Genomic DNA, 24024 nt, shown 5'->3' on the forward strand with positions numbered 1-24024 from the left:
CATCCTATATATATCATCCAAACATGAAGTTGGTTAAAATACAACTGTAAGGAAATAAATTAAAGTTTAATATAGGTTTTCTATCTTTGTTGAATTATAAGTAAATCAAGTCAACCTAACTTTGAGACTTAACACTAAACTATACATGCACTTTTGTTCACAAGGAGCTCATCTCAAATCCAAACCACTAGTGTCGGGACCAAAATCTACCCTATTGTTTAGAAACACGTCTTAATTAAGTAAGACTTTTCATTCACTAGCTAGACTAATACCTAGAGAAAAGTTACATTTTGACTACTAACTAGTTAATGTTCCAACCAAAGTTTTGCTTTCTAAGAGTTTTGAACTTTTTTCCTTCAAAAAAAAGAGTTTTGAACTTTTACGAGACAAGTTGTATGTCGTTCCCGAGACTTGTCAACTTGACAAGATAGTATTGAGAGTATTTATATATATTCCCGGACTTCTTCTCCTTTCACAACTTTAGTTGTATTGGGGTCTCTTCTACCTTGTGTATTAATATACCATTTATACATGCAACCCTAATTAAGTTGGTCAATATATATACTCACTTAATAATCGCAAGGTTACAAGTTTGACTCTCCTCCAAGTTATACATTCACTACTAGCTATATAACTTTTTGTGTACGTAGCTAGTGATAAAAGTTTGATACTAACATGCTTTTATTAAATAGTGGTCCATCGTAACAATGATCTCCATGATTTACGTACAAGTCTTTAATACTCCTTAGAGCATTCACACCAGTGGAACTTAAGTGATGATTTTTGTAGGGTTACGGTTTGACTGCTCTGCATGCATCTGTCTTCGCGAGACTACTCTGCATCTATTTTCGCAAGACTGCACGTGTCTGTTGGCATAGTTTTGGTTTTCAAAGAGAATATTTTTTTTTTGTACTACTGACTCTGTTACAATGCAAAGAGTCAATACTTACTTTCTCAATCTACTGAAGCACAAAGAGTTAATATCGTTCTCGAACTCATTCATTTTATATGGGAGTGCAACTGGGTACCACTAATTGTGTCTAATTCTTGGGAGAGTGTTGTATCTTTAGTTGACAACTTGACATGAAATGAAATTGTATAGTGTTGTATCTTTAGTTGACATGAAATGAAATGAAAAAGGTAAAGCCTTTTTAAAAATGCAAGTGTGCATAAATTGAGTGGTGGGATTTCCTTAAACCTTTCCAATCGACCAGCGTCCAATAGGCAACAACGTCAGACTAAATCTATAATGATCTCATCGCATCCATCTTAGCTGTCAACCCCATCTTCCCACTTGTCCACCTATTTAATCCTCTATTCCTGATTTCTAATTCTACCCACAAAACTATAATGCAGAAGATATTTCTATTTTCTACCCAGAAGTGATCGATCCATGGTAATCATTCGTAGCAGCTAAAATATATTTATATAGTGATTCCTCGTGTTTTTTTTTTTTTTTAATGTTTTTTGAGAACACAAAAATTCATAGAGGAATGAAACAAGAACCAGAGACTTTTAAGCCCTTTTGTTCTGATGATGATAAGGAGAAGCACTACATAGGGGTTCGGAAGCGGCCATGGGGGAAATACGCGGCGGAGATAAGGGACACGACGAGGAACGGAGCTAGGGTTTGGCTGGGAACGTTTAGCAGTGCGGAGGAGGCGGCTTTGGCTTACGATCAAGCGGCGCTGTTGATGCGTGGCCCCTCATCTTGCCTCAATTTTCCGGTTGAGAGAGTCCGCGCCTCAATTCGAGAACTCAAGCTGTTCTGCGGCGGCGAAGGGCCGTCGTCTCCGGCGGAGGCGTTGAAGGAGAAGCACAAGAAGAGATGTGGGAAAGGTAAAAGCAAAGGATCGTCTGTAGTTAATAAGCAATCTTGTGGTGAAGGAAATAATAATGTAGTGTTTGTGTTTGAAGACTTGGGATCTGATCTCTTAGATCAGCTCTTATCTCAGACTTCTGCTTCTTCTTCTTCTTCTTCACTCAGCTCTCACACAGAAACTTCCAATTCCATTCAATTCTCTACCTTCTTTAATCTTCCTTCTTCTCATTATTTCCCAGCTACTACGCCTCTCAGATCAGAAGAATGAACCTAAGATTAAACTTCAATTCAATTCTTCATGTTTAATTTCTTAGTTGTTTTTTACCGTCTAATAAGCTCTCTAACTATGTTAAATTGTGTAATTAAATTCTAAACTTTTAACTATGTTTGTGCTCTAATAGGTTAAGAAAGTAGCTATGAACAGATACTACATTGTAACAGAGTCAGTAGTACTCGAAAAAAAAAAATTATAAACTTTAAAAATCTCAAACTTTAAAATAAAATAAAATAAAATTGCAATTTGCCCTATTTTGCAGGTTACTTTAGGTGACCCATTGGCTTAGCTTCCACATATATTTTAAAATCATATGCAAATTTTTTTAATTATTAAAAAAATAATTTTACCTGTAAAATAAGCTAATCACACAAATTTAAGAAGTAATGGGTTAAATTGCTAAAAAATGAAGAAATAAAGTGTCCAATTGGAGCATTTCTTAGTTTAATTAGGGAGTTAATTGCACTTTTGACTTATAATTGAATGATCTATTTGACCATTATTTTAATATTTTTTAATAATGAAAATAAGATTGAAAAAGAAAAAATATATAATTCAAAATGTAATATCAAAATATGACATGACACTGGCCAGAATGGTCACCCAATTTCCAAAAGGAATGCATATCCTTCAATCCCCACCAGAACACTTAACTGGGTTGTTATATGATGATGCATTAGGCTTACCAGTTTGGCGTAATATGTACTCTTAACTACTGTGGGTGCTTTTTTGGGTTATCCCCTTCCAATGAATATTTTAAATATGACATGACATTAACGGGTAAATAACTAACAAAAAATAGGTAAAATGGACTAATTACTTCATTTTTATTTTTTTGAGTTAAGAATCTCATTAGAACCTTTTAAAGTTTAATGATTTAATTTCACATTTTAATGTAATTGGAGAGCATATTCGACCCTCATCCCTTTTTTTTTTTTTCACATCCCTTTGTTTTGCCTGTCTCCTTTCAACTGAACCATCTTCTTGAACCAATCTATTGATATGGGGATACTTTGCAATTTGCTTATAATAATTGCGAAGTAATACTCATTCATCAACCATCTATATATGTAGACCGGTTTGAATAGGATTTTTTTTTTTTTTTTTTGAGACAGGTTTGAATAGGATTTGATTTCCTTTAAATTAAGCAAAATACAAAATTGTAAATTAAAGTTGTTTTTTAGCTTGTCTTTAGTTCCCACTTCCGTCCTTTATTATTAATTTTTTTTTCGGAGTGTTAGAAATATTGCAAATATATTGAAATTCTTTAATTGTATGATTGTTTTACTTATAAGTGGCATATCTATATTCTTGATCCATAAAATGGTCTTTTCGTCCTTTAGTTGTGAATAAATAATTAAATCAATTTCTCAATTATATATGTCTAACTTGTCAATGTTATCTTTGTAAATTTGTAATGTCATTCTCCCTACAATAAATTTTGCACATTAGAGAGCATATATTAGGGGATGCCCAAACAAGAATGATAAAAGATTACAAAAAATAACCTTGAAAAATTAAGAATTTCGAACATTTTATAGTAATTATAAATGAATATATCAATTCAGTTTTTTAAAAAAAGAACATATCAATCACATCATGGGCTAATTTCACTATAAAACTAGCAACTATTTGCAAGTTAATAACAAATTTAGTCATTAACTATAGTAATTTTTCTCGATTTAGTACTAAACGATTTTTTGTGTTTAATTAGGCCTTCGACTTTGATGATTTTACCCAATTGAGTCCTAATCACACTTAAAAACTCCTCAAAAACCTCGAAATAACTCCATTTGATAAGGATGCTCTAAGGCCGTTAATATCATTCTTCAACGAAAGTAATCATTTTATCCCTTCCAACCAATCGTTTTATCACTTGGTTATTCCTTTCGTACAGTAAAGGATTTTACAAGCAAATTAACTACTCCACTCACTTGCACATTCCTTTTGGACAATATATACTTTTTGTAAAGGTATGTTAAGATTATTTTTAAAAAACCGTAAAAAGAAAAGAAAAAACTCCATAAGTAAATTTTAAAAAAATTAAATAAAGTATACTAGGTAGTAAATTTGAAAAGTTAAAAAATAAAAAATGGAAATTTAAAAATAAGTTATGAGAATTGTAGTATACGTTTAGCGCCTAAATTGTATTGAAATCCTGAGAAAATGCTCCGAGACGAAAAGGAAAGAAAAGGACCTCATGTCGCCGGAGCGGAAGCTCCAGAACATCTGCAGGAGTGTATTGAGGTGTACGGAGATCTTCGGTGGATGCGAGCTTCCGGAAGCTGGGGATAGAGAATTGAAGCTTCCGATCGAGCATCGGAGATATCCAGAGAGTGGAGTAATGAAGATCCGGCGACTGCAAAATTGTGCGGTAGGGTACTCTAACTCTTCGCCGGTGAGAAGAAGCTCTATGAGCAAGTGTTCGAAGGTTTAGGCACTGCTACAGCCTACAGATGATGCTTGCTTTATGTAGATTATCAAATGTCCAGGTATTTAGCTTTTTAAGTTTTCCGATAGATGCAATCAGTATGTTGAACTATGCGGGTTTGATCTCGGATTATAAGCAGACTTTGGTTGAATTGATGATTGTTTCAAAGCCTTCAACATATTCATTATATTATATTGTTCAGAATATTAATGGATCGGATCGTCCGAATTGAGAGATATGATTAGGGATTTTGATTATTTGAGCAAGTTAACTGTGAATTCAGGCACTCGTGGCTACTAAAATAGTGTAAGTATTTAAAAAAATAACAGAAAATTGAAGTAAACGTGAAGTAGACAGAGGCCTATATATTCCCACCATTATGAATTGAGGCTTTCATTTCGTCTCATAAGTCACACATTGGAGCCTGCAGAACTTCTCTTGGAGTTCATCTCGAGTTCTTGAGCTTTCTTTTTCATGGCGTCTACATCCGGGACGAGAAACCTCTTTGACGAAGATGACCCAACCCCTTGCTACGACCTCATCAATAACCTCTTCTCCCATGACAAAGCCGTCGTCGACCCCGCCCTCTCCTTCTTCAAAGACGCCGTGAACCAGTTCCCAGGCTCTGTGTGTCGCATGTTCGCTAAAATCCTAGACATGAGCCCTCTCCCCCTAACCAGAATCCGCTGCTCCAACCTTCTCGTCCGTTTTCTCGCCACCTCCTGGCCCACCATCCCCCCCATTCCTCAAGCCGAAATCAAGGCCGTCTTTCTCAAGCTCCTCCACAACGAAACTAACCGGCCTGCCCTCGAGATTCACTGCGCCTGCGTTTCAAGAATCGGAGCTATTCTTCTCCCCAAGAATGAATGGCCCGAATTCTTGTCTTTTTTATTCGAATCTTTGTCTTCTTCTTCGGCGCCAAGAAAATTGGCCGCCGTTATCTTGCTCCGGGAACTGATCCCCAAATGCCCCGAGATTTTCGCCCCCTCTGTTAATCGTTTCTGCGTGGCGTTTCTGCAGTTAATGAGTCAGCTCAGCGGGTACGATGAAAGAGTGAGAGCCGAAGCCCTTGGGGCGGCCGTGAAGATGATTTTGCACTTGCCTACACTCTCCAATTATTACGACCTTTTGCCGGAAATGAAGAGTGTGTTGATGGACACTATATATAACGGCTACTTCACATCCGACATTCTTGAAGAAATAATTGCGTTAGCCACACGAAAACCAGGGTTCTTTGTAGGTGAAATTAAGTCCTGGGTGCAATCCATGCTTGAGATCATCAGTAAAGAGCGTTTGAAGCCCAAGACCAGGCAACTAGCCATACAGTTCTTGGTGGTAATGGCAGAGGATAAAAAAGAGGGTTGTGGGATGATTCAGAATCTGCCCGGTGACGTAATTGAAAAGATTCTCACTCAGTTCCTCATATTGCTGGTGCGTGTTAATGATGGCGAATCATGGGAATACACAGATGATGGTGACACAGAAGTAGGGAAAGTAAGTTTAGCCTGTTATGCAGAGGACGCTTGGAGAAGGCTGGCAAATGCACTGAGGGGAGAAATAATTCTGCGAAACCCTCCTGATTTGCTGGCAGAATACATTAAAGATGATGACTGGAGAAAGAGATATGCTGCAGTTACTGCTGTTGGCCTAATTACATCTGGTTGCTCAAAGGTAGTTAAATACAGTAGTGACAATTTTTGTCTTAGAAGATGACAGTTTTCATTCCCTTGGCCTAATGGTTTGATTTGTTTGTTTCAGATGTTAATACAACTCCTAGATGTTTCAATGGAAAATATTATGAAACTAGTTACTGATCTTCACCATCGCGTGCGCTGGGCAGCTATCCATACCATTGGCGAATTCTCTATCTACTTATATCCCCATTTGCAAGAAGGATATCACCATCAGATCATTCCTGCCTTATTACAAGCCATTGGTGATCTCAACCAACCCAGACTGCAGGTAACTGCAATTCTTATAGTTAATAGTAGTTACAGTTTCCTCTTATTAAATGATTTATACTTTTTTTTTAAATTTAGACACACGGAGCAACAGCATTGATGCTTTTCAGCCGGAATTGTCGTTCAGATATCTTAAAACCTTACATGAAACAAATAATAAACAAACTGCTTATACTCTTGCAGGTATCATAATTTTGTAATTTGATTAGGTAAAACAGCTTTGGGGGGAGAAGCAATGATCTTAAGCACTCCTAATTTATTATTTTTGTTTCTGTAATCCAGCAAAGAGAGACAATGTTGGTAGACGCAGCTTTGGGAGCCTTAGGCTCATTAGCTGAATCAACCATGGTATCTCTCACAATTTATTTCAGGACTTAATCTGATCCATCTTTCAGTTTTGCTAGTGACTCTGTCCCTTGAGTAAAAGTGCAGGATGAGTTTCGACCATTCTATGGCATCGTAATGCGCTACCTAAAAATTACGGTAGTATCTGCAAAAGCGGATTCTGATTACTTTCTTGTAGCCAACTCCCTGAAGTGCATTGCTGTGATTGCGTTGGCAGTGGGGAAAAGTATGTCAAATGATGATGTTGAAGAAGTGAGTATGATTTTGTTGTTGTTTTTTTCCAATAAGCTGAATTAGTCCTTTTTGGTTCATTATTAATTCTAACGATGCCTATGTTGTTGTGTCTTGCAAGGTTGTTAAAGATCTCATCTTGTTACAAGAATCTAATTACTCTAGAAAAGATGGCACAGTGAGGAGTTATTTGCTACAAGTATGTTGTGACATTTCATTCATTTTTTCTATGGTTTTGGACTATACTAAACGGACTTTCTTGCTTACCTGAACACATTTTTATATCTGTGCAGGCGTGGGGTGGTGTCTGCCGATGTTTAAGGGTGGACTTTCTTGCTTACCTGAGTGTTTCCGTGCCTCAGCTGATTCAGTCTGCTAAACGGACAGATTACCTGACAGATGATGTTGATAGTGATGATAAGCGAAGAAGTATTATCTTTAAGGAGAAGTTCTTGGCTTGTAATACAATAGCCTGCTTTGCTGCTAATATCAACGAAGGACTGCATATGTGGATTAAGGAGGTTTGTCAAGATCCTTAACAATAGATGGAGCCTCGGAGAAACAAAGTAATCTGTGAATTTAATGATTAATGCAGGTTGTAGATGCTGTTCTTCCACTTGTCAATTTTAAACTCGATGAACGAGTTAGAATAGCTGCAGCAACAGGTAACCTTTCTTTCGGTGTCTCCTTATCGTGGATTGTGAGCTTTACATTAATCATTCTACTATGCATTCTGTAGCTATGCCATTACTGTTGCAATCAGTTGCTGTTGCTGTGCAACACCAGCTTCCTATTCCAGATGTTTCTGGTTCTCCAATTATTACCATATCTGAAACCATAATGTCAGCTTTGATTGAAGCCTTACAGGTAAACTACCTCACCTTGCTTCTGAAATCACTTTAGAGATGCCAAATCTACTGTTAGTGTTACCACTTGCACTGTTCTAGTAGGAACCATCCATAAAGTTTCGTGTGATAATGTTGGAGGCATTGAATCAATGCATTCAGGTTCTTCTTATACTTTCATTCTAAACGTGATTTAGTGTTCTTAAAATGCATACTAATGTCACTTTTCTTTCATTCCCAGATTCCTCACACTTGTATACATAAAGATATGGCAACACTATTTGTCAAAGGCATATCGAAACTCCTCTTTGCATGCATAAACAGGAAAGTAGTAAGAGAATTGAGACTAAGCAGTCGCCAAAACTTGAGGACGGCAGAACTGCTGGACGAGGAAGTTCAGGATGAGGATAATATTTACAGACAAGTGTGTTACTTCCTATTAAGCTGATTGAAATATCGAACATTAGTATGAAATTTGTGTTGGTTTTCATATATATTCTGCATCAGGTTCACATTTGCTTGGGAACTCTGACGGAAAGGCTCAAGCCTTCATTCTTGCCTTTCTTGGATGGACTATTGCCCTTTGTAGATCATCTTTGGGTATGTGACTTCTCTGCATAGCATATTCACTTAATTTTATTCCTCTGAGGATATGAGCAATGTTACTTCAATTCTTTTGTGTATTTTTGCAGAAAAATGATAATAAAGCAAGGAAAGAAAGAAGATTTGGCTTGAGTGTTTTTCATGACATTGCAGAGAACTGTGGAGAAGAAACTTTCAGACACTATGACATGTGCATTCCATTCCTGCTCAACACCTGCAAGAACCGCAAGGCTACAAATCCAGCCCAGGAAGAGGTTTGTGCTTACTCGCTTCTGTAGTTATCACATACAAATGACGGGTCGTTAAGTTTGTCCTTGTGCAGATAGCTGCGTGTGCAATTGGCATTTGTGCGGACTTTGGAGGAGAAGTGTTTAAACCGCATCTCCAAGGTAGCCTCGATTCGTTCATTTCTACTGGGAACTGGAATCTATAATAAACTCCTTAGTCTGTTTCTGCAGATGCAGTCATTAGTCTATTAGCTATCATTTCTCAGCCTGGTAACTTAACCCTAGAATCCCTCATGGCCAAAGAAGCTGCTGTTTCTGCTTATGGGAAACTATGTTTCTTGCTTACTGAAGATGATAGCATATACAAGGTACTCTTTTCCATTCTTGATTTTTCATCCATGTTGTACAGTGCTAATGTTTGTTTATGCACTATGCAGCATGTAGGGCATTGGCTAATGTATTTGCCATTAAGATTTAATTTGGATGAAGCCAAAGCTGCCCATGGTCTGCTTTGTTCCAAGATTGGAGAGTGAGTATTACTGTTTGGGTTTGGGTTTGGGTTGATTCATCAATTTTGGCTAATGCTAATGATTTGTTTCATTATTTTCTTCAGGCCAGAGACTAAGGTTACTGGTCCTAATGATGCTTACATTCCCAGAATCATTGTAGTTTTGACTGAGGTTCTGCGTGCTGGGCAGCAGTTAGCAACACCAGATATACTGGACAAGATGAGTCTACAGCTGAATATGCTGCGTAGGAAAATAACAGAGACCAATGCTATGGACATAGATTGAACATTATCGACTTATATGCAGGGCATCTTGTCATAGGATTCTTGTATAGTTGTATGGATGTATAGCAGAGAAAACACTTGCCTAGTATACCATGTACATGATAAACAGTTAGATCAAATCACTAAATTTTGCCCTTACTTCCTTTTCTTTTCTCACAACCAGCAAAACTTTCACTCCTCTAATCTAATATAATAGCCTGCAAAAAAAACAAAAAAATGGGGTGTTAGCAAAACGTGATCTTTAAGTAAGATAATTATATTATACTTACTTAATTACCCTTTTTGGAAGAGTATACACTCTTTTGTAAATGTTATGTTGTGGTTATTTAAAAAAAAAAAATCATACAAAAGAAAATTAACTAAATTTAAAAAGTTAAATAAAGAATAGTAAATTTAAAAAGTCAAAAAATAAAGGAATACTGTTGAAATAAGACATTGAATTACACATCATAATGCTATTGGATCATTAAACTTAAAAGCAAATATGCAATTAGATCTCTAAATTAACAAATTTTGTGTAATTGTTCCGATTTTTTAAATAGATTAAAATCCTTTATGTGGTTCAAATTATTTAGGTTGACTAATTATTAATTTTTAGTCGGTAATTACTAATTAGTTACCTACATTAATGGGATAGGTATATATATAGACTCCTAGTCATAGGTATATATATATATATATATATATATATATATATATAGACTCTTAGTCCTCTCACCCTCGGTGACTCATATACCATCTATAGAGTACTGAGAAAAGTGAGAAGAGAAACACTATTTTGTTCAAGGTGATTTTACATTAACCCGATGAATTCCTGTCCCCTATTCAACACGAATGACACAAACAATCAAGAAGATAAAGCTATGGGCTGAGGTTAGTTGGTTTACATTTATTGCCATATATATATATATATATAAAAGATGCTTAAATAAAATGTGGATTATGTGCTTACATATTTAACCTCCCGCCAAAACCCACATTCAATCTCTCCTCATTTTTGTGTGTCATTACTCCATTGCTCCAAGAACGTCCGCTAATTCTTTCTCATGGATCCGTCTACTTCTGAACAGAGTCCAACTCTCACCCAAATCAGAGAACTATTGCGAGAAGATAACCGAGACGGATTCTTCGACTTCGTCGATCATCTCTTCTCAGAGGACGAATCCCTCAGCGACCCCGCCGGTTCCCTCTACGAAGCCGCCATGGACGAGTATCCGAATGCTCTTTCTAACAAGCTCGCCTTAGCCATCAACATTAGCCCTAATTCCGAAACCAGAATGCGCTGTTCTACTCTCTTCTCCCGTTTTCTTGCCCTAAAATCGCCCTTCCTCCACCAGATGATCAATCAAAGACTCAAGGACTTCTTTCTCCAGCTCCTCCAGGATGAGGAGGAATGGGAGGTCCTCAAGATTCACTGCACCTGTGTTTCAAGCATCGCCGCTCGGCTTTTTCCCAAGGAAGATTGGCCGGAATTGCTGGTATTGATGTTGGAATGGTTATCTTCTCCGAACTCAACGCTTACAAGATTGGCCTCTGTTGTTTTGCTGTACGAACTAATTCCAGAATGCCCTAATACTTTTAGTCCCTATGCCGATCCTATAAGTTTAGGGTTTCAGCGGTTAATGGATGAGGGCTGTGAAGATAACAGAGCCAGAATCGCCACTGTTGGTGCCGCAGCCAAGTTTATTTTGCACTTAGCTACTCCTTCAAATTATGAGCAATATTATGGTCTGTTGCCCAGAATGATCAGCGTATTGGGGGGTGCTGTTTATGATCAAGATCTTGCATGTAAGGCCCTTGATGCAATGACTATCTTGGCCAAAGCAAAACTAATGTTCTTCACACTTGTTCATATGACAAAATTGGCAGAGGCAATGCTTAAGATGGCTAGCCATACTAATTCGAACGAAAAGATGAGGCAACTAGCAGTTAACTTCTTCATCACAGTGGGTGAGGGCAGAGATGGAGGTAAGAGAATGATTCAGAGTCTGCCCGGTAATGTAATTGAAAAGTTGCTCACACAGTTGCTTCAAATGCTGATGTGCGTTGAGGATGACGATGTTTCTTGGAACGAAGCAGATGTTTATGATAGGGATGCAGGCAAAATGACTATGTGCTGTTATGCTGAGGATGCTTTGAGCAGACTGGCGATAGTCCTGGGTGGAGATGTAGTTGTGCGCAATTCTCCTGATTTGCTCCCAGGTTTCTTTAAAGATGCTGATTGGAAAAAGCGCTATGCTGCAGTAGTGTCCCTTGGCTTAGTTGCATCAGGGTGCTCAGAGGTAACCTCTTATTACTTAGATTAGATTCCCTTGTTAGTTAAGTTCATGGCTCATTTAATTTATTGGTGTGCTTTTTAAATCAGATGTTAGTACAATACCTGGAAGAATCTGTGGAAAAAAAAATGGCACTAGTTCGTGATCAGCATCCTCGCGTGCGCTGGGCAACTATCTATGCAATTTCTGAATTCTCAAAGTACCTGACTACCTATTTTCAAGAACAGTGTCATGAACAAGTTATTCCTGCTTTATTACAAGGCATGGATGATTTTGGCAACCCCAGAGTGCAGGTAATTGTGATTTCGCTCTCACTAAATTTGTTGTTTTAAAGCATTAAGGTTCATGGGTTCTCTGTGTTGATTTGCGTTTTCAGGATGCATTTGTGTGTTTAGCTTCTAACACAGAAAATTTGCTATTTCAGTCTGTGTTGATTTGCAAATATTAGCTTTCTTTTTCCTATTAAATCCTGTGCAAGTAATAATTAATTTATATTGTTACCTTCCTTTTTTATTTAGATATATGCAGCATGGACAATGTCAAATTTCTGCAAGAATTGCTGTTCAAACATATTGAAACCATACATGAAAAAAATTATTACCAAATTGCTTATGTTCCTGCAGGTATGTGGCATTCAATTGCTTATGCACATATATTGGTTAGAGACGCAGCTTTTTAAATTGTCATCCATTTGTAATTTGAATTGTTAAAACTTAACCACACATTTGTTTTCTAGTCCAGGCAGGAAAGACATTATTGAAAGAAACAGCTTTGAGTGGGTTAGCCTCATTAGCTGATTCAACCAAGGTAACTTCCACAATTTATTTCACAATTAAGGATTGTTGTGACCTGCTAAAACTTAGCCAGTAACTAGTCTCATTGATTGTGTGAATATGCAGGATGATTTCCAACCATTCTATCCCATGGTTATGCCCTACCTAAAAGTTATATTAATAAAAGAAACTTCCAATTGCATGCTAGTTGCCAAAACCCTAGAGTGCATCACTTCGATTGGAATGGCGGTGGGAAAAGTTGTATTCTCTACTGATGTTGAAAAGGTGACTGTGTTTCCTGTAAGCTAAATTAATCCTTTTGGTTATTCATGCTATGCTAATGAGATCCTATTGTCCCTAATGTTATGTCTTGCAAGATTTTTAGCGTTCTTCTCTCAGAACATAAGCGTGCTAAAATGGATGGTCATGGTCAAGTGAAATGTTATTTGCTCCAAGTATGTTAATAATGCAATATTTTATTTGGTCTTGGTCTGCACTGAACCACCCCACTCTTACATATGACTATGTCTGCAGGCATGGGGGAAAATATGCATATCTTTAGGGGAGGACTTCCGTCCTTACCTGAAAGCTTCTATGCCTCTGTTGATTGCGTCCGCTAGACTGGAAGATCACCTAAAGAATAATTTAGGGTTGGAACTTTTTCTTAATGTTAAATTTAAATGTTTTGCATGTGATGTTTAGAACATGGTGTGTCAGGTTTAGTATTTGTCTGTATAAAAAATGTTGAAATATGTTTTTCCAACTTTTTCATATGCTCTAATGGCTGGAAACTTTGTCTTTATTCTTTTGGTAATATACATATCTTCTGATAGGAATTTGAAGCAAAGAAGCATTATCTTGAAGGAGATGTTGTGGGCCTGTAATACGATATGCTGCTTTGCTATCCATATCAGAGGAGGACTGCATTTGTGGATTGACAAGGTTGTAAATATTCTTGGCTATAGAATGGAGTCTCAGAGAAACAAAAATAATCTGTGAATGAATTTATTGACTAATGCAGGTTTTAAATGTTGTAATTCGACTCGTCAATTTTAAATTTGATGAAAAAGTTAGGTTAGCTGCAATATCAGGTAAGCTTTGTTATTTCCTAATCACAGATAGATTATGAGATTTATATAAGGTCTAATCATTCTGTGTTCAAACTCTAGTTATATAAGGTCTAATCATTCTATGTTTAAACACTGTATTGGTATTGTAGTAATGCCATTGCTGTTGCGATCAGCTGCTAATGCTGTGGAAAACGAGCTTCCTATTCCACGATTTTTAGATTCTCCAATCATTGATTTAGCAAAGATGATAATCCCAGCTTTGGGTGAAGCCTTATTGGTAAGCTTGCTTCTGAAACTGAAATTTATTAATAGACATGAAACTGGTTTGTTCCTTTAAAGTATACATCAAATTGCTTCTCATAGGCACCAACCATAAAAGTTCAAGTGCAAGCATTGGTGGCATTGAATGAAACCATGCAGGCAGGTTCTTTCTCCTTCATTTGAAACACTAATTAATTAATGTTCTTGAAATACTATACTAGTGCATCTTATATTTTTCGAATTCTTTTTCAGATTGCTAGTACTTGGTCACCTGATCAGAAAGAAATTATTGACACCATATTGAAGGTTCTCTCAGCATGCTTCACCAGGAAAAAGGAAAGGGAAAATATGGCAAAGTATAGATTAGACGTTAGGAAGCCTGAAGTGGTCAAGGAGGAAATTCAGGAGGAGCAAAAGTTTTTCAGAGAAGCAAGTGTTTTACTTCCTTTTGAGCTGAATTATCTGCAATTATTTTTTGGCCACTAGTATGAAATTTCTTTGTTTTTCATAAATATTTTGAAACAGGTTCGTATTTGTGTGCAAATTTTGTTAAAAAGGCTCTATGCTCGAAACCTCATCCCTACAGTTCTTTATGTAGAACGAATGTGGGTATGTCACATCCTTGCAACTTGCATTTCACTCTTAAATTTCCTTGCTGCGAGTATCATATCATATTCCTGTGAGAATTTGAGTAATGTTTCTTAGTCATGTTTTTGCAGCAAAAGGATACTACACCTGAAGAAAGAAGAATGGCCTTGAACATTTTTAGTGACATTGCAGTGCTATGCAGAGAACATGGTTTAAGGCTATATCCAAAATGTATTCCATTACTGTTCGAAGCTTGCAATGATACAAATCCACACATTCAACAGGTTTCTGTTTACACGTTCCATAGTTGTCACACACAAATAAAGGTTACGTTTTCACTTACTTTCCATCTGCAGATCGCTGCCTGTGCAATTGGTATATATGCTGAGTTTGATGATAGAGAAGCCTTTAAGCAGCATCTTCAAGGTAGCTCAAATAGTATGTCTGTTCATTTGTTTTATTTATGTCTTTCTGCTGTGAACTGGCAACTACTCTGCAGATGGATTCTCTAGTCTGGAAGCTATATTTCAGCACCCTAGTGAAGGTGGCCTAGAACACTTCATGGCAAAAGATGCTGCTGTTTGTGCTTATGGGAAACTCTGTTTCTTCCTTTGTGAAGAAATTAACTCCTACCAGGTAAGCTAGCCATCCATTACAAGATGTCGAAACTGGAAAAACCAATTAATATACTGTGATTGATTCAAAATAAACTTTTTGAATGCATATGCAGAATATAGACCTGTGGCTCTTCCAATTGCCATTGAAATGTAATTTTGAGGAAGCCAAAGCTGCCCATGGACTGCTTTGTTCCATGGTTGACATGTGAGTACACTTCCTGGGCTCATTCACCAATTAGGAACATGTTTCTTCAATTTTTGACTCATCCTGGTTTCACTTTCAGGCCAGAGACTAGGGTTACTGGTCCTGAAGATAGTTACATTAGCAGAATAATTACAATTATGGCCGAGGTGAGGTCAAAATCTCACCATTGCTTTCACTCTCTTCTCCATTATTTTTGTTGTATTAACATGGTTTTCCCTAGGTTCTGTGGTTTGGAGGAAATTTAGCCACGGAAGAAACCCAGATTGAGATGACTGAACAATTGAGGATGTTCAGTCAGAAACTGGGAGACAAATTTGTAGCCATATGTAAAGCATTGCCTCCTGGTCTGCAGAACACATTGCGCTCCTACTTGGAAATACAGCTCATCTGAGAACACACTTAGTAGAATTGAATACCCTACCCTGTACATGAATCAGACTTCAAAAGATGACCTATCTGTGTTCTTATTGATCATTCATACCTCTTTGAATATTCAAAATTAGTACACTTCTTTCAAAAATAAATACAATTACTCAATAATACGTTTTATTATTTAGTATGTAGTTAAATATATTAAATTAGGATTTTGTATGTCGTGTTTACATTATCATAATATATAATACAGGAGACATAATATACTACTAGTTATGATATGCACTTCATGCATAATATATATAATACAGAACACATATAATGTACTACTAGTTATGATATGTACTTCAGTAGAATATTGTCTAACATTATATAATGAGTCTATAATTAGTACTTATTTTATTTATAAATATAGATTATTATTTTTGTAAGGAATACATAAATAGTGCATAATATTGCCCTATGATATAAACAATTTATAACTAGTCTTGAATTTATTTAACAACGTATATTATTATTCTTTTAAGATAAAACAGAAATAGTATATAATATGCAGACAGATGTAGTGGTTATTATTTGTTTTAATATTTTTAAATAAAATTTATGCTATTAAGTATTAATAAATGGAGAATTTAAAAAAAAAAATCTATTACAAGGTTCTATACTTCGTAATATATAATTATATATAGTGAACTTGAAAATTAAAACAACTTTAAAATTTTAGCCATGCTACAATGGCAAAAAAATGGAACTGTCAACTTTAGCAGTTAATTAATACAAAATGGTATAAATTAAAAATGCTTTGTTAATATTTACAAAATTTGTTAGTGGTGAATTAAAACTACCACTTTAGTATTTTATGCATAATTAAAGAGAAAAACTTGTAGTTAAAGACCTTGTGGTCTAGAAAGTAGCTAGAACAGATACTAGTAACCGAGTCAGTAGAACTCAGAAAAAAAAAATTTCATTGATAAATTTTTTCTTAAAAAAAATAACATATACTTTCAGATTGGTTTTAAAAATTAAAAAAAAAATTAAATAAATTCTTGGCGGTTAAAATGGCCATTAATAGATTCTGTCTCTTTTCTTTCTGTGTATCATTCAGTGATTGTTCTTCTCTTCTAATGGCGTCTCCATCTTCTTCTCACTCCCAAATCAAAACACTCTTAGACGAAGATGACTCGTACCCTTTCTTCGACTTCCTCAATAACCTCTTCTCTGAGGACGAAGCGGTCCGCCGCCCCGCCGATTCCCTCTTCAATGCCGCCATGAAGGAGTTCCCCAATGCTCTTTCTAACAAGCTCGCTTTCCCCAATGCTGCAGTGAAGTTGATAGTGTATTTAGCTATTCCCAATGATTTTTTTTCAATTGTAAATAATGATTGTTTGATTTATAAGTGGCATATCTAATTATCTATATTCTTGATATCCATAAAATGGTCTTTTCGTCCTTCAGCTGTGAATAATAATTAAACCAATTACTCAATTATATATGTCTAACTTGTCAATGTTATATTTGTAAATTTGTAATGTCATTCTCTTTACAATAAATTTTGCACATTAGAGAGCATATATTGGGGGATGTCCAAAGAAGAATGATAAAAAAATTACAAAAAAAAAAATAATCTTACAAAATTAAAAGAATTTCGAACATTTTATATTAATTAAAAATGAACATATCAATTCAGTTTAAAAAAATGAACATATCAATAACATCATGGGCTAATTTTACTATAAAACTAGCAACTATTTGAAAGTTAATACCAAATTTAATCATTGATTATAGTGATTTTTCTCGATTTAGTACTAAACGACTCTTTGTACTTAATTAGGCCTTCAACTTTAATAATTTTACCCAATTGAGTCCTAATCACATTTACAAAAACTCTTCAAAAATCGCGAAATAACTCCATTGATAAGGATGCTCTAAGGCCGTACCATCAATATCATTCTTCAACGAAAGTAATCATTTTATCACTTCCAACCAATTATTTTATCACTTGGTTATTCCTTTCATGCAGTAAAGGATTTTACAAGCAAATTAACTACTCCACTCACTTGCGCACTCCTTTTGGACAATATATACTTTATGTAAAGGTATATTTTAAAAAAATCGTACAAAGAAAAAAAAACTCCATAAGTAAATTTTAAAAAAATTAAATAAAGTATACTAGGTAGTAAATTTGAAAAGTTAAAAAACAAAAAAATGGAAATTTAAAAATAAGTTATGAGAATAGTAGTATACGTTTAGCGCCTAAATTGTATTGAAATCCTGAGAAAATGCTCCGAGACGAAAAGGAAAGAAATGGACCTCATGTCGTCGCCGGAGCGGAAGCTCCAGAACATCTGCAGGAGTGTATTGAGGTGTACCGAGGTCTTCGGTGGATGCGAGCTTACGGAAGCTGGGGATAGAGAATTGAAGCTTCCGATCGAGCATCGGAGATATTCAGAGAGTGGAGTAATGAAGATCCGGCGGCCGCAAAATTGTGCGCTAGGGTACTCTAACTCTTTGTCGGCGAGAAGAAGCTCTATGAGCAAGTGTTTGAAGGTTTAGGCACTGCCACAGCCTACAGATGATGCTTGCTTTATGTAGATCAGAGTATCAAATGTCCAGGTATATATTTAGCTTTTTAAGTTTTCCCATAGATGCTATCAGTATGTTGAACTATGCGATCTCGGATTATAAGCAGACTTTGGTTGAATTGATGATTGTTTCAAAGCCTTCAACATATTCATTATATTATATTGTTCAGAAGATTAATGAATCGGATCGTCCGAATTTAGAGATATGATTAGGGATTTTGATTATTTGAGGAAGTTAAACTGTGAATTCAGGCACTCGAGGCTACTAAAATAGTGATAAGTATTAAAAAAAAATAACAGAAAATTGAAGTAAACATGAAGTAGACAGAAGCCTATATATTCTCACCATTATGAATTGAGGCTTTCATTTCGTCTCATAAGTCACACATTGGAGCCTGCAGAACTTCTCTTGGAGTTCATCTCGAGTTCTTGAGCTTTCATTTTCATGGCGTCTACATCCAGGACGAGAAACCTCTTTGAAGAAGACGACCCAACCCCTTGCTACGACCTCATCAACAACCTCTTCTCCCAGGACAAAGCCGTCGTCGACCCCGCCCTCTCCTTCTTCAAAGACGCCGTGAACCAGTTCCCAGGCTCAGTGTGTCGCAAGTTCGCTAAAATCCTAGACACGAGCCGTCTCCCCCTAACCAGAATCCGCTGCTCCACCCTTCTCGCCCGTTTTCTCGCCACCTCCTGGCCCACCATCCCCCCCATTCCTCAAGCCGAAATCAAGGCCGTCTATCTCAAGCTCCTCCACAACGAAACTAACCGGCCCGCCCTCGAGATTCACTGCGCCTGCGTTTCAAGAATCGGAGCTATTCTTCTCCCCAAGAATGAATGGCCCGAATTCTTGTCTTTTTTATTTGAATCTTTGTCTTCTTCTTCCGCGCCAAGAAAATTGGCCACCGTTATCTTGCTCCGGGAACTGATCCCCAAATGCCGCGAGGTTTTCGCCCCCTCTGTTAATCTTTTGTGCGTGGCGTTTCTGCAGTTAATGAGTCAGGGAAACGACGAAAGAGTGAGAGCCGCAACCCACGGGGCGGCCGTGAAGATGGTTTTGCACTTGCCTACACCCTCCAATTATTACGACCTTTTGCCGGAAATGATCAGCGTTTTAATGGACAGCGTTTTTCGCGACTACCTCACATCCGACATTCTTGAAGAAATAATTGCGTTAGCCACACGAAAACCCGGGTTCTTTGTAGCTGAATTTAAGTCCTTGGTGCAATTCATGCTTGAGATCATCAGTGTAGAGCTTATGAAGCCCAAGACCAGGCAACTAGCCATACAGTTCTTGGTGGTAATGGCGGAGGATAAAAAAGAGGGTTGTGGGATGATTCAGAATCTGCCCGGTGACGTAATTGAAGAGATTCTCACACAGCTCCTCATATTGCTGGTGCGTGTTGATGATGAAGAATCATGGGAATACGCAGATGACGATGACACAGAAGTAGGGAAACTAAGTTTAGCCTTTGATGCAGAGGATGCTTGGAAAAGGCTGGCAATTGCACTCAGGGGAGAAATAATTGTGGGCAATCCTCCTGATTTGCTGGCAGAATACATTAAAGATGATGACTGGAGAAAGAGATATGCTGCAGTTACTGCTGTTGGCCTAATTACACCTGGTTGCTCAAAGGTAGTTAAATAGAGGAGTGACAATTTTTGTCTTAGATTCCCTTGGCCTAATCATGCTCCTCCAATTTGTTTGTTTCAGATGTTAATACAATACCTGGATGTTTCGATGGAAACGATAATGGAACTAGTTACTGATCTTCACCCTCGCGTGCGCTGGGCAGCTATCCATACCATTGGCGAATTCTCAATCTACTTATGTCCCCATTTGCAAGAACAATATCATCATCAGATCATTCCTGCCTTGTTGCAAGCCATTGGTGATCTCGAGCACACCAGACTGCAGGTGACTGCAATTGTTACAGTTAATAGTAGTTAGGTTGGCCATTTTTGTTTTGAGGATACTCAACGGTTTATACTTGTTTAAATTTAGACACACGGAGCAACAGCATTGATGCTTTTCAGCCGGAATTGTCGTTCAGATATCTTAAAACTGTACATGAAAGAAATAGTTAACAAACTGCTTATGCTCTTGCAGGTATCATAATTTTGTAATTTGATTAGGTAAAACAGCTTTGGGAGAAGCAATGATCTTATGCACTCCTAATTTATTATATTTGTTTCTGTAATCCAGCAAAGAGAGATAATGTTGGAAGACGCAGCTTTGGGAGCCTTAGGCTCATTAGCTGAATCAGCCATGGTATCTCCCACAATATATTTCAGGACTTAATCTGATCCATCTTTCAGTTTTGCTAGTGACTTTGTCCCTTGAGTAAACGTGCAGGATGAGTTTCGACCATTCTATGGCATTGTAATGCCCTACCTAAAATTTGCGGTAGTAACTGGAAAAGCGAATTCTGATTACTTGCATGTAGCCAACTCCCTGAAGTGCATTGCTGTGATTGCGGTGGCAGTGGGGAAAAGTATGTTCTATGCTGATGTCGAAGATGTGAGTATGACTTTGTTGTTGTTTTGTCCAATAAGCTGAATTAATCCTTTTTGGTTTGTTATTAATTCTAATGATGCCTTATGTTGTTGTGTCTTGCAAGGTTGTTAACGATCTCATCTTGTTACAAGAATCTATTTACTCTAGAAAAGATGGCACAGTGAGGAGTGATTTGCTACAAGTATGTTGTGACATTTCATTCATTTTTTCTATGGTTTTGGACTATACTAAACGAACACATTTTTATATCTGTGCAGGCATGGGGTGGTGTCTGCCGATGTTTAGGGGTGGACTTTCTTGCTTACCTGAGTGATTCCGTGCCTCAGCTGATTCAGTCTGCTAAACAGACAGATTACCTGACAGATGATGTTGGTAGTGATGATAAGCGAAGAAGTATTATCTTGAAGGAGAAGTTCTTGGCTTGTAATACAATAGGCTGTTTTGCTGCTCATATCAAGGGAGGACTGCATATGTGGATTAAGGAGGTTTGTCAAGATCCTTAACAATAGAATGGAGCCTTGGAGGAACAAAGTAATCTGTGAATTTAATGATTAATGCAGGTTGTAGATGCTGTTCTTCCACTTGTCAATTTTAAACTCGATGAACGAGTTAGAATAGCTGCAGCAACAGGTAACCTTTCTTTCGGTGTCTCCTTATTGTGGAATGTGAGCTTTACATTAATCATTCTACTATACATTCTGTAGCTATGCCATTACTGTTGCAATCAGTTGCTATTGCTGTGGAAAGCCAGCTTCCTATTCCAGATTTTTCTGATTCTCCGATTATTACCATATCTGAAACCATAATGTCAACTTTGATTGAAGCCTTACAGGTAAACTACCTCACCTTGCTTCTGAAATCACTTTAGAGATGCCAAATCTGCTGTTAGTGTTACCACTTGCACTGTTCTTGTAGGAACCAAGCATAAAGTTTCGGGTGATAATATTGGAGGCATTGAATCAATGCATTCAGGTTCTTCTTTTACTTTCATTCTAAACGTGATTTAGTGTTCTTAAAATGCATACTAATGTCACGTTTCTTTCATTCCCAGATTCCTCACACTTGTATACATAAAGATATGGCAACACTATTTGTCAAAGGCATATCGAAGCTCCTCTTTGCATGCATAAACAAGAAAATAGTAAGAGAATTGAGACTAAGCAGTAGCAAAAACTTGAGGACGGCAGAACTGCTGGACGAGGAAGTTCAGGATGAGGATAATATTTACAGACAAGTGTGTTACTTCCTTTTAAGCTGATTGAAATATCGAACAGTAGTATGAAATTCGTGTTGGTTTTCTTATATATTCTGCATCAGGTTCACATTTGCTTGGGAACTCTGACGGAAAGGCTCAAGGCCTCATTCTTGCCTTTCTTGGATGAACTATTGCCCTTTGTAAATCATCTTTGGGTATGTGACTTCTCTACATAGCATATTCACTTAATTTTATTCCTCTGAGGATATGAGCAATGTTGCTTCTTTTGTGTATTTTTGCAGAAAAATAATAAAGCAAGGAAAGAAAGAAGATTAGGCTTGAGTGTTTTTCATGACATTGCTGAGAACTGCGGAGAAGAAACTTTCAGACACTATGACATGTGCATTCCATTCCTGCTCAAAACCTGCAAGAGCCGCGAGACTACAAATCCAGCCCAGGAAGAGGTTTGTGCTTACTCGCTTCTGTAGTTATCACATACAAATGATGGGTCGTTAAGTTTCTCCTTGTGCAGATAGCTGCGTGTGCAATTGCCATTTGTGCGGAGTTTGGTGGAGAAGTGTTTAAGCCGCATCTCCCAGGTAGCCTCGATTCGTTCATTTCTACTGGGAACTGGAATCTATAATAAACTCCTTAGTCTGTTTCTGCAGATGCACTCATGAGTCTGATAGCTATAATTTCTCAGACTGGTAACTTAACCCTAGAACCCCTCATGGCCAAAGAAGCTGCTGTTTCCGCTTATGGGAAACTATGTTCCTTGCTTACTGAAGACGCTAGCATATACATGGTACTCTTTTTTCCATTCTTGATTTTCCATCCATGTAGTACAGTGCTAATGTTTGTTTATGCACTATGCAGCATACATGGCTTTGGCTACTGAATTTGCCGTTAAGATGTAATTTGGATGAAGCCAAAGCTGCCCACAGTCTGCTTTGTTCCATGATTGACCAGTGAGTAGTACTGTTTGGGTTGATTCATCAATTTTGGCTAATGCTAATGATTTGTTTCATTATTTTTCTTCAGGCCAGAGACTAAGATTACTGGTCCTTATGATGGTTACATTTCCAGAATCATTGTAGTTTTGACTGAGATTGTGTGGGCTGGGAAACATTTAGCAACACCAGAAATCCTGGACAAGATGATTCTACAGCTGAAGATGTTGGGTAAGAAAATAACAGAGGCTAACTTTGTGGACATAAATGGAACATTACCTCCATATATGCAGGGCATGTTGCAGGGCATCTTGTCATAGGATTCTTGTATAGTTGTATGGATGTATAGCAGAGAAAACACTTGCCTAGTATACCTTGTACATGATAAACAGTTAGATCAAATCAGTAAATTTTTCCCTTTTTTTTTTTTTTCTCACAACCATCAAAACTTTCACTCCTCTAATGTAATATAATAGCTTGCCAAAAAAAAAAAAACAAAAAAAAACTAGGGTGTTAGCAAGACGTGATCTTTAAGTAAAATAATTATAGGGAAAATGGTCAAATACAACCTCAAATTTTTGCTAATGAGTCAATTAGGCCCTTGAACATTTGAAGGTTGCAATTAAATCCATAAGCATTCTATTTTGGAGCAATTAAATCCACTGACCTGTTGGTGACTTGTGATTGCAGGTCAATTAGGTTTCCGGTGACCCTACGGCGAACCTCCGGCTAAACTCCATCAAACCTTAGCACTTAGATCAAAATTAGACGGTCGCTGCCAAAGAAGTCCGGTCGACGGAGATTGGCAATCTCCCATCGACGGAGAAGCCATCTCCGTCGACTGGAGGTGGCGACCAGTTGATCACCATCTCCAGTCGACGAAGAAGGTTTCTCCGTCGACTGGAGAGTCGCCATCTCCAGTCGAGATGGCGACCAGTGCCATCTCCATCGACTGGAGATGGGTTGCCATCTCCAGTCCACGGAGATGGCTTCTCCGTCGACTGGAGATTGCGACCAAACTGGTCGCAATCTCCGTCGACCGGAGAAGGCGACCAGTTTGGTCGCCTTCTCCGGCAGTCAATAGT

The 24024-nt window shown here is 37.3% G+C and overlaps 4 protein-coding genes across 10 annotated transcripts; all 4 read left to right on the forward strand.

Annotated features, from left to right (window-relative positions):
• Nucleotides 1-1325: 1325 nt before the first annotated feature.
• LOC116019768 (ethylene-response factor C3-like) lies at nt 1326-2132 on the forward strand. Its single transcript, XM_031260097.1, has one exon. The coding sequence runs from the start codon at nt 1461-1463 to the stop codon at nt 2088-2090; it is 630 nt and encodes a 209-aa protein (XP_031115957.1). The 5' UTR covers nt 1326-1460; the 3' UTR covers nt 2091-2132.
• Nucleotides 2133-4277: 2145 nt separating this feature from the next.
• LOC116019764 (importin-5-like) lies at nt 4278-23385 on the forward strand. 5 transcript variants are annotated; one of them, XM_031260090.1, is made up of 18 exons: nt 4278-4588; nt 18678-19912; nt 19991-20194; nt 20282-20386; nt 20483-20548; nt 20633-20797; nt 20898-20975; nt 21052-21279; nt 21355-21424; nt 21499-21626; nt 21710-21766; nt 21846-22028; nt 22112-22204; nt 22292-22453; nt 22522-22588; nt 22658-22794; nt 22866-22957; nt 23031-23385. In XM_031260090.1, the coding sequence occupies exons 2-18, from the start codon at nt 18722-18724 to the stop codon at nt 23257-23259; spliced, it is 3255 nt and encodes a 1084-aa protein (XP_031115950.1). In that variant the 5' UTR covers nt 4278-4588; nt 18678-18721; the 3' UTR covers nt 23260-23385. The 5 variants fall into 5 exon arrangements, with proteins under 5 accessions (XP_031115950.1, XP_031115951.1, XP_031115953.1 ...); XM_031260091.1 differs by having other exon boundaries at nt 18739-19912; XM_031260093.1 differs by lacking the exon at nt 18678-19912.
• Nucleotides 6651-9670, forward strand: LOC116019766 (importin-5-like). Of its 2 annotated transcripts, XM_031260096.1 has the most exons (15): nt 6651-6671; nt 6771-6836; nt 6916-7085; nt 7186-7263; nt 7358-7585; nt 7660-7729; nt 7804-7931; nt 8015-8071; nt 8151-8333; nt 8417-8509; nt 8602-8766; nt 8835-8901; nt 8971-9107; nt 9177-9268; nt 9353-9670. In XM_031260096.1, the coding sequence occupies exons 3-15, from the start codon at nt 6951-6953 to the stop codon at nt 9531-9533; spliced, it is 1614 nt and encodes a 537-aa protein (XP_031115956.1). In that variant the 5' UTR covers nt 6651-6671; nt 6771-6836; nt 6916-6950; the 3' UTR covers nt 9534-9670. The 2 variants fall into 2 exon arrangements, with proteins under 2 accessions (XP_031115956.1, XP_031115955.1); XM_031260095.1 differs by lacking the exon at nt 6651-6671 and having other exon boundaries at nt 6684-7085.
• Nucleotides 10571-15768, forward strand: LOC116019762 (importin-5-like). 2 transcript variants are annotated; one of them, XM_031260085.1, is made up of 19 exons: nt 10571-11814; nt 11898-12101; nt 12327-12431; nt 12550-12615; nt 12708-12866; nt 12959-13036; nt 13116-13231; nt 13415-13523; nt 13603-13672; nt 13801-13928; nt 14015-14071; nt 14165-14341; nt 14438-14521; nt 14632-14784; nt 14857-14926; nt 15000-15136; nt 15231-15322; nt 15402-15468; nt 15543-15768. In XM_031260085.1, exons 1-19 carry the CDS (start codon nt 10579-10581, stop codon nt 15711-15713), a joined length of 3279 nt encoding a protein of 1092 aa, XP_031115945.1. In that variant the 5' UTR covers nt 10571-10578; the 3' UTR covers nt 15714-15768. The 2 variants fall into 2 exon arrangements, 1 of the variants encoding a protein (XP_031115945.1); XR_004098760.1 differs by lacking the exons at nt 15402-15468; nt 15543-15768 and having other exon boundaries at nt 15013-15136; nt 15231-15321.
• Nucleotides 23386-24024: the final 639 nt, after the last annotated feature.

The sequence above is a fragment of the Ipomoea triloba genome, chromosome 5 (assembly GCF_003576645.1).
Source record: "Ipomoea triloba cultivar NCNSP0323 chromosome 5, ASM357664v1".
NCBI lineage: Eukaryota > Viridiplantae > Streptophyta > Magnoliopsida > Solanales > Convolvulaceae > Ipomoea > Ipomoea triloba.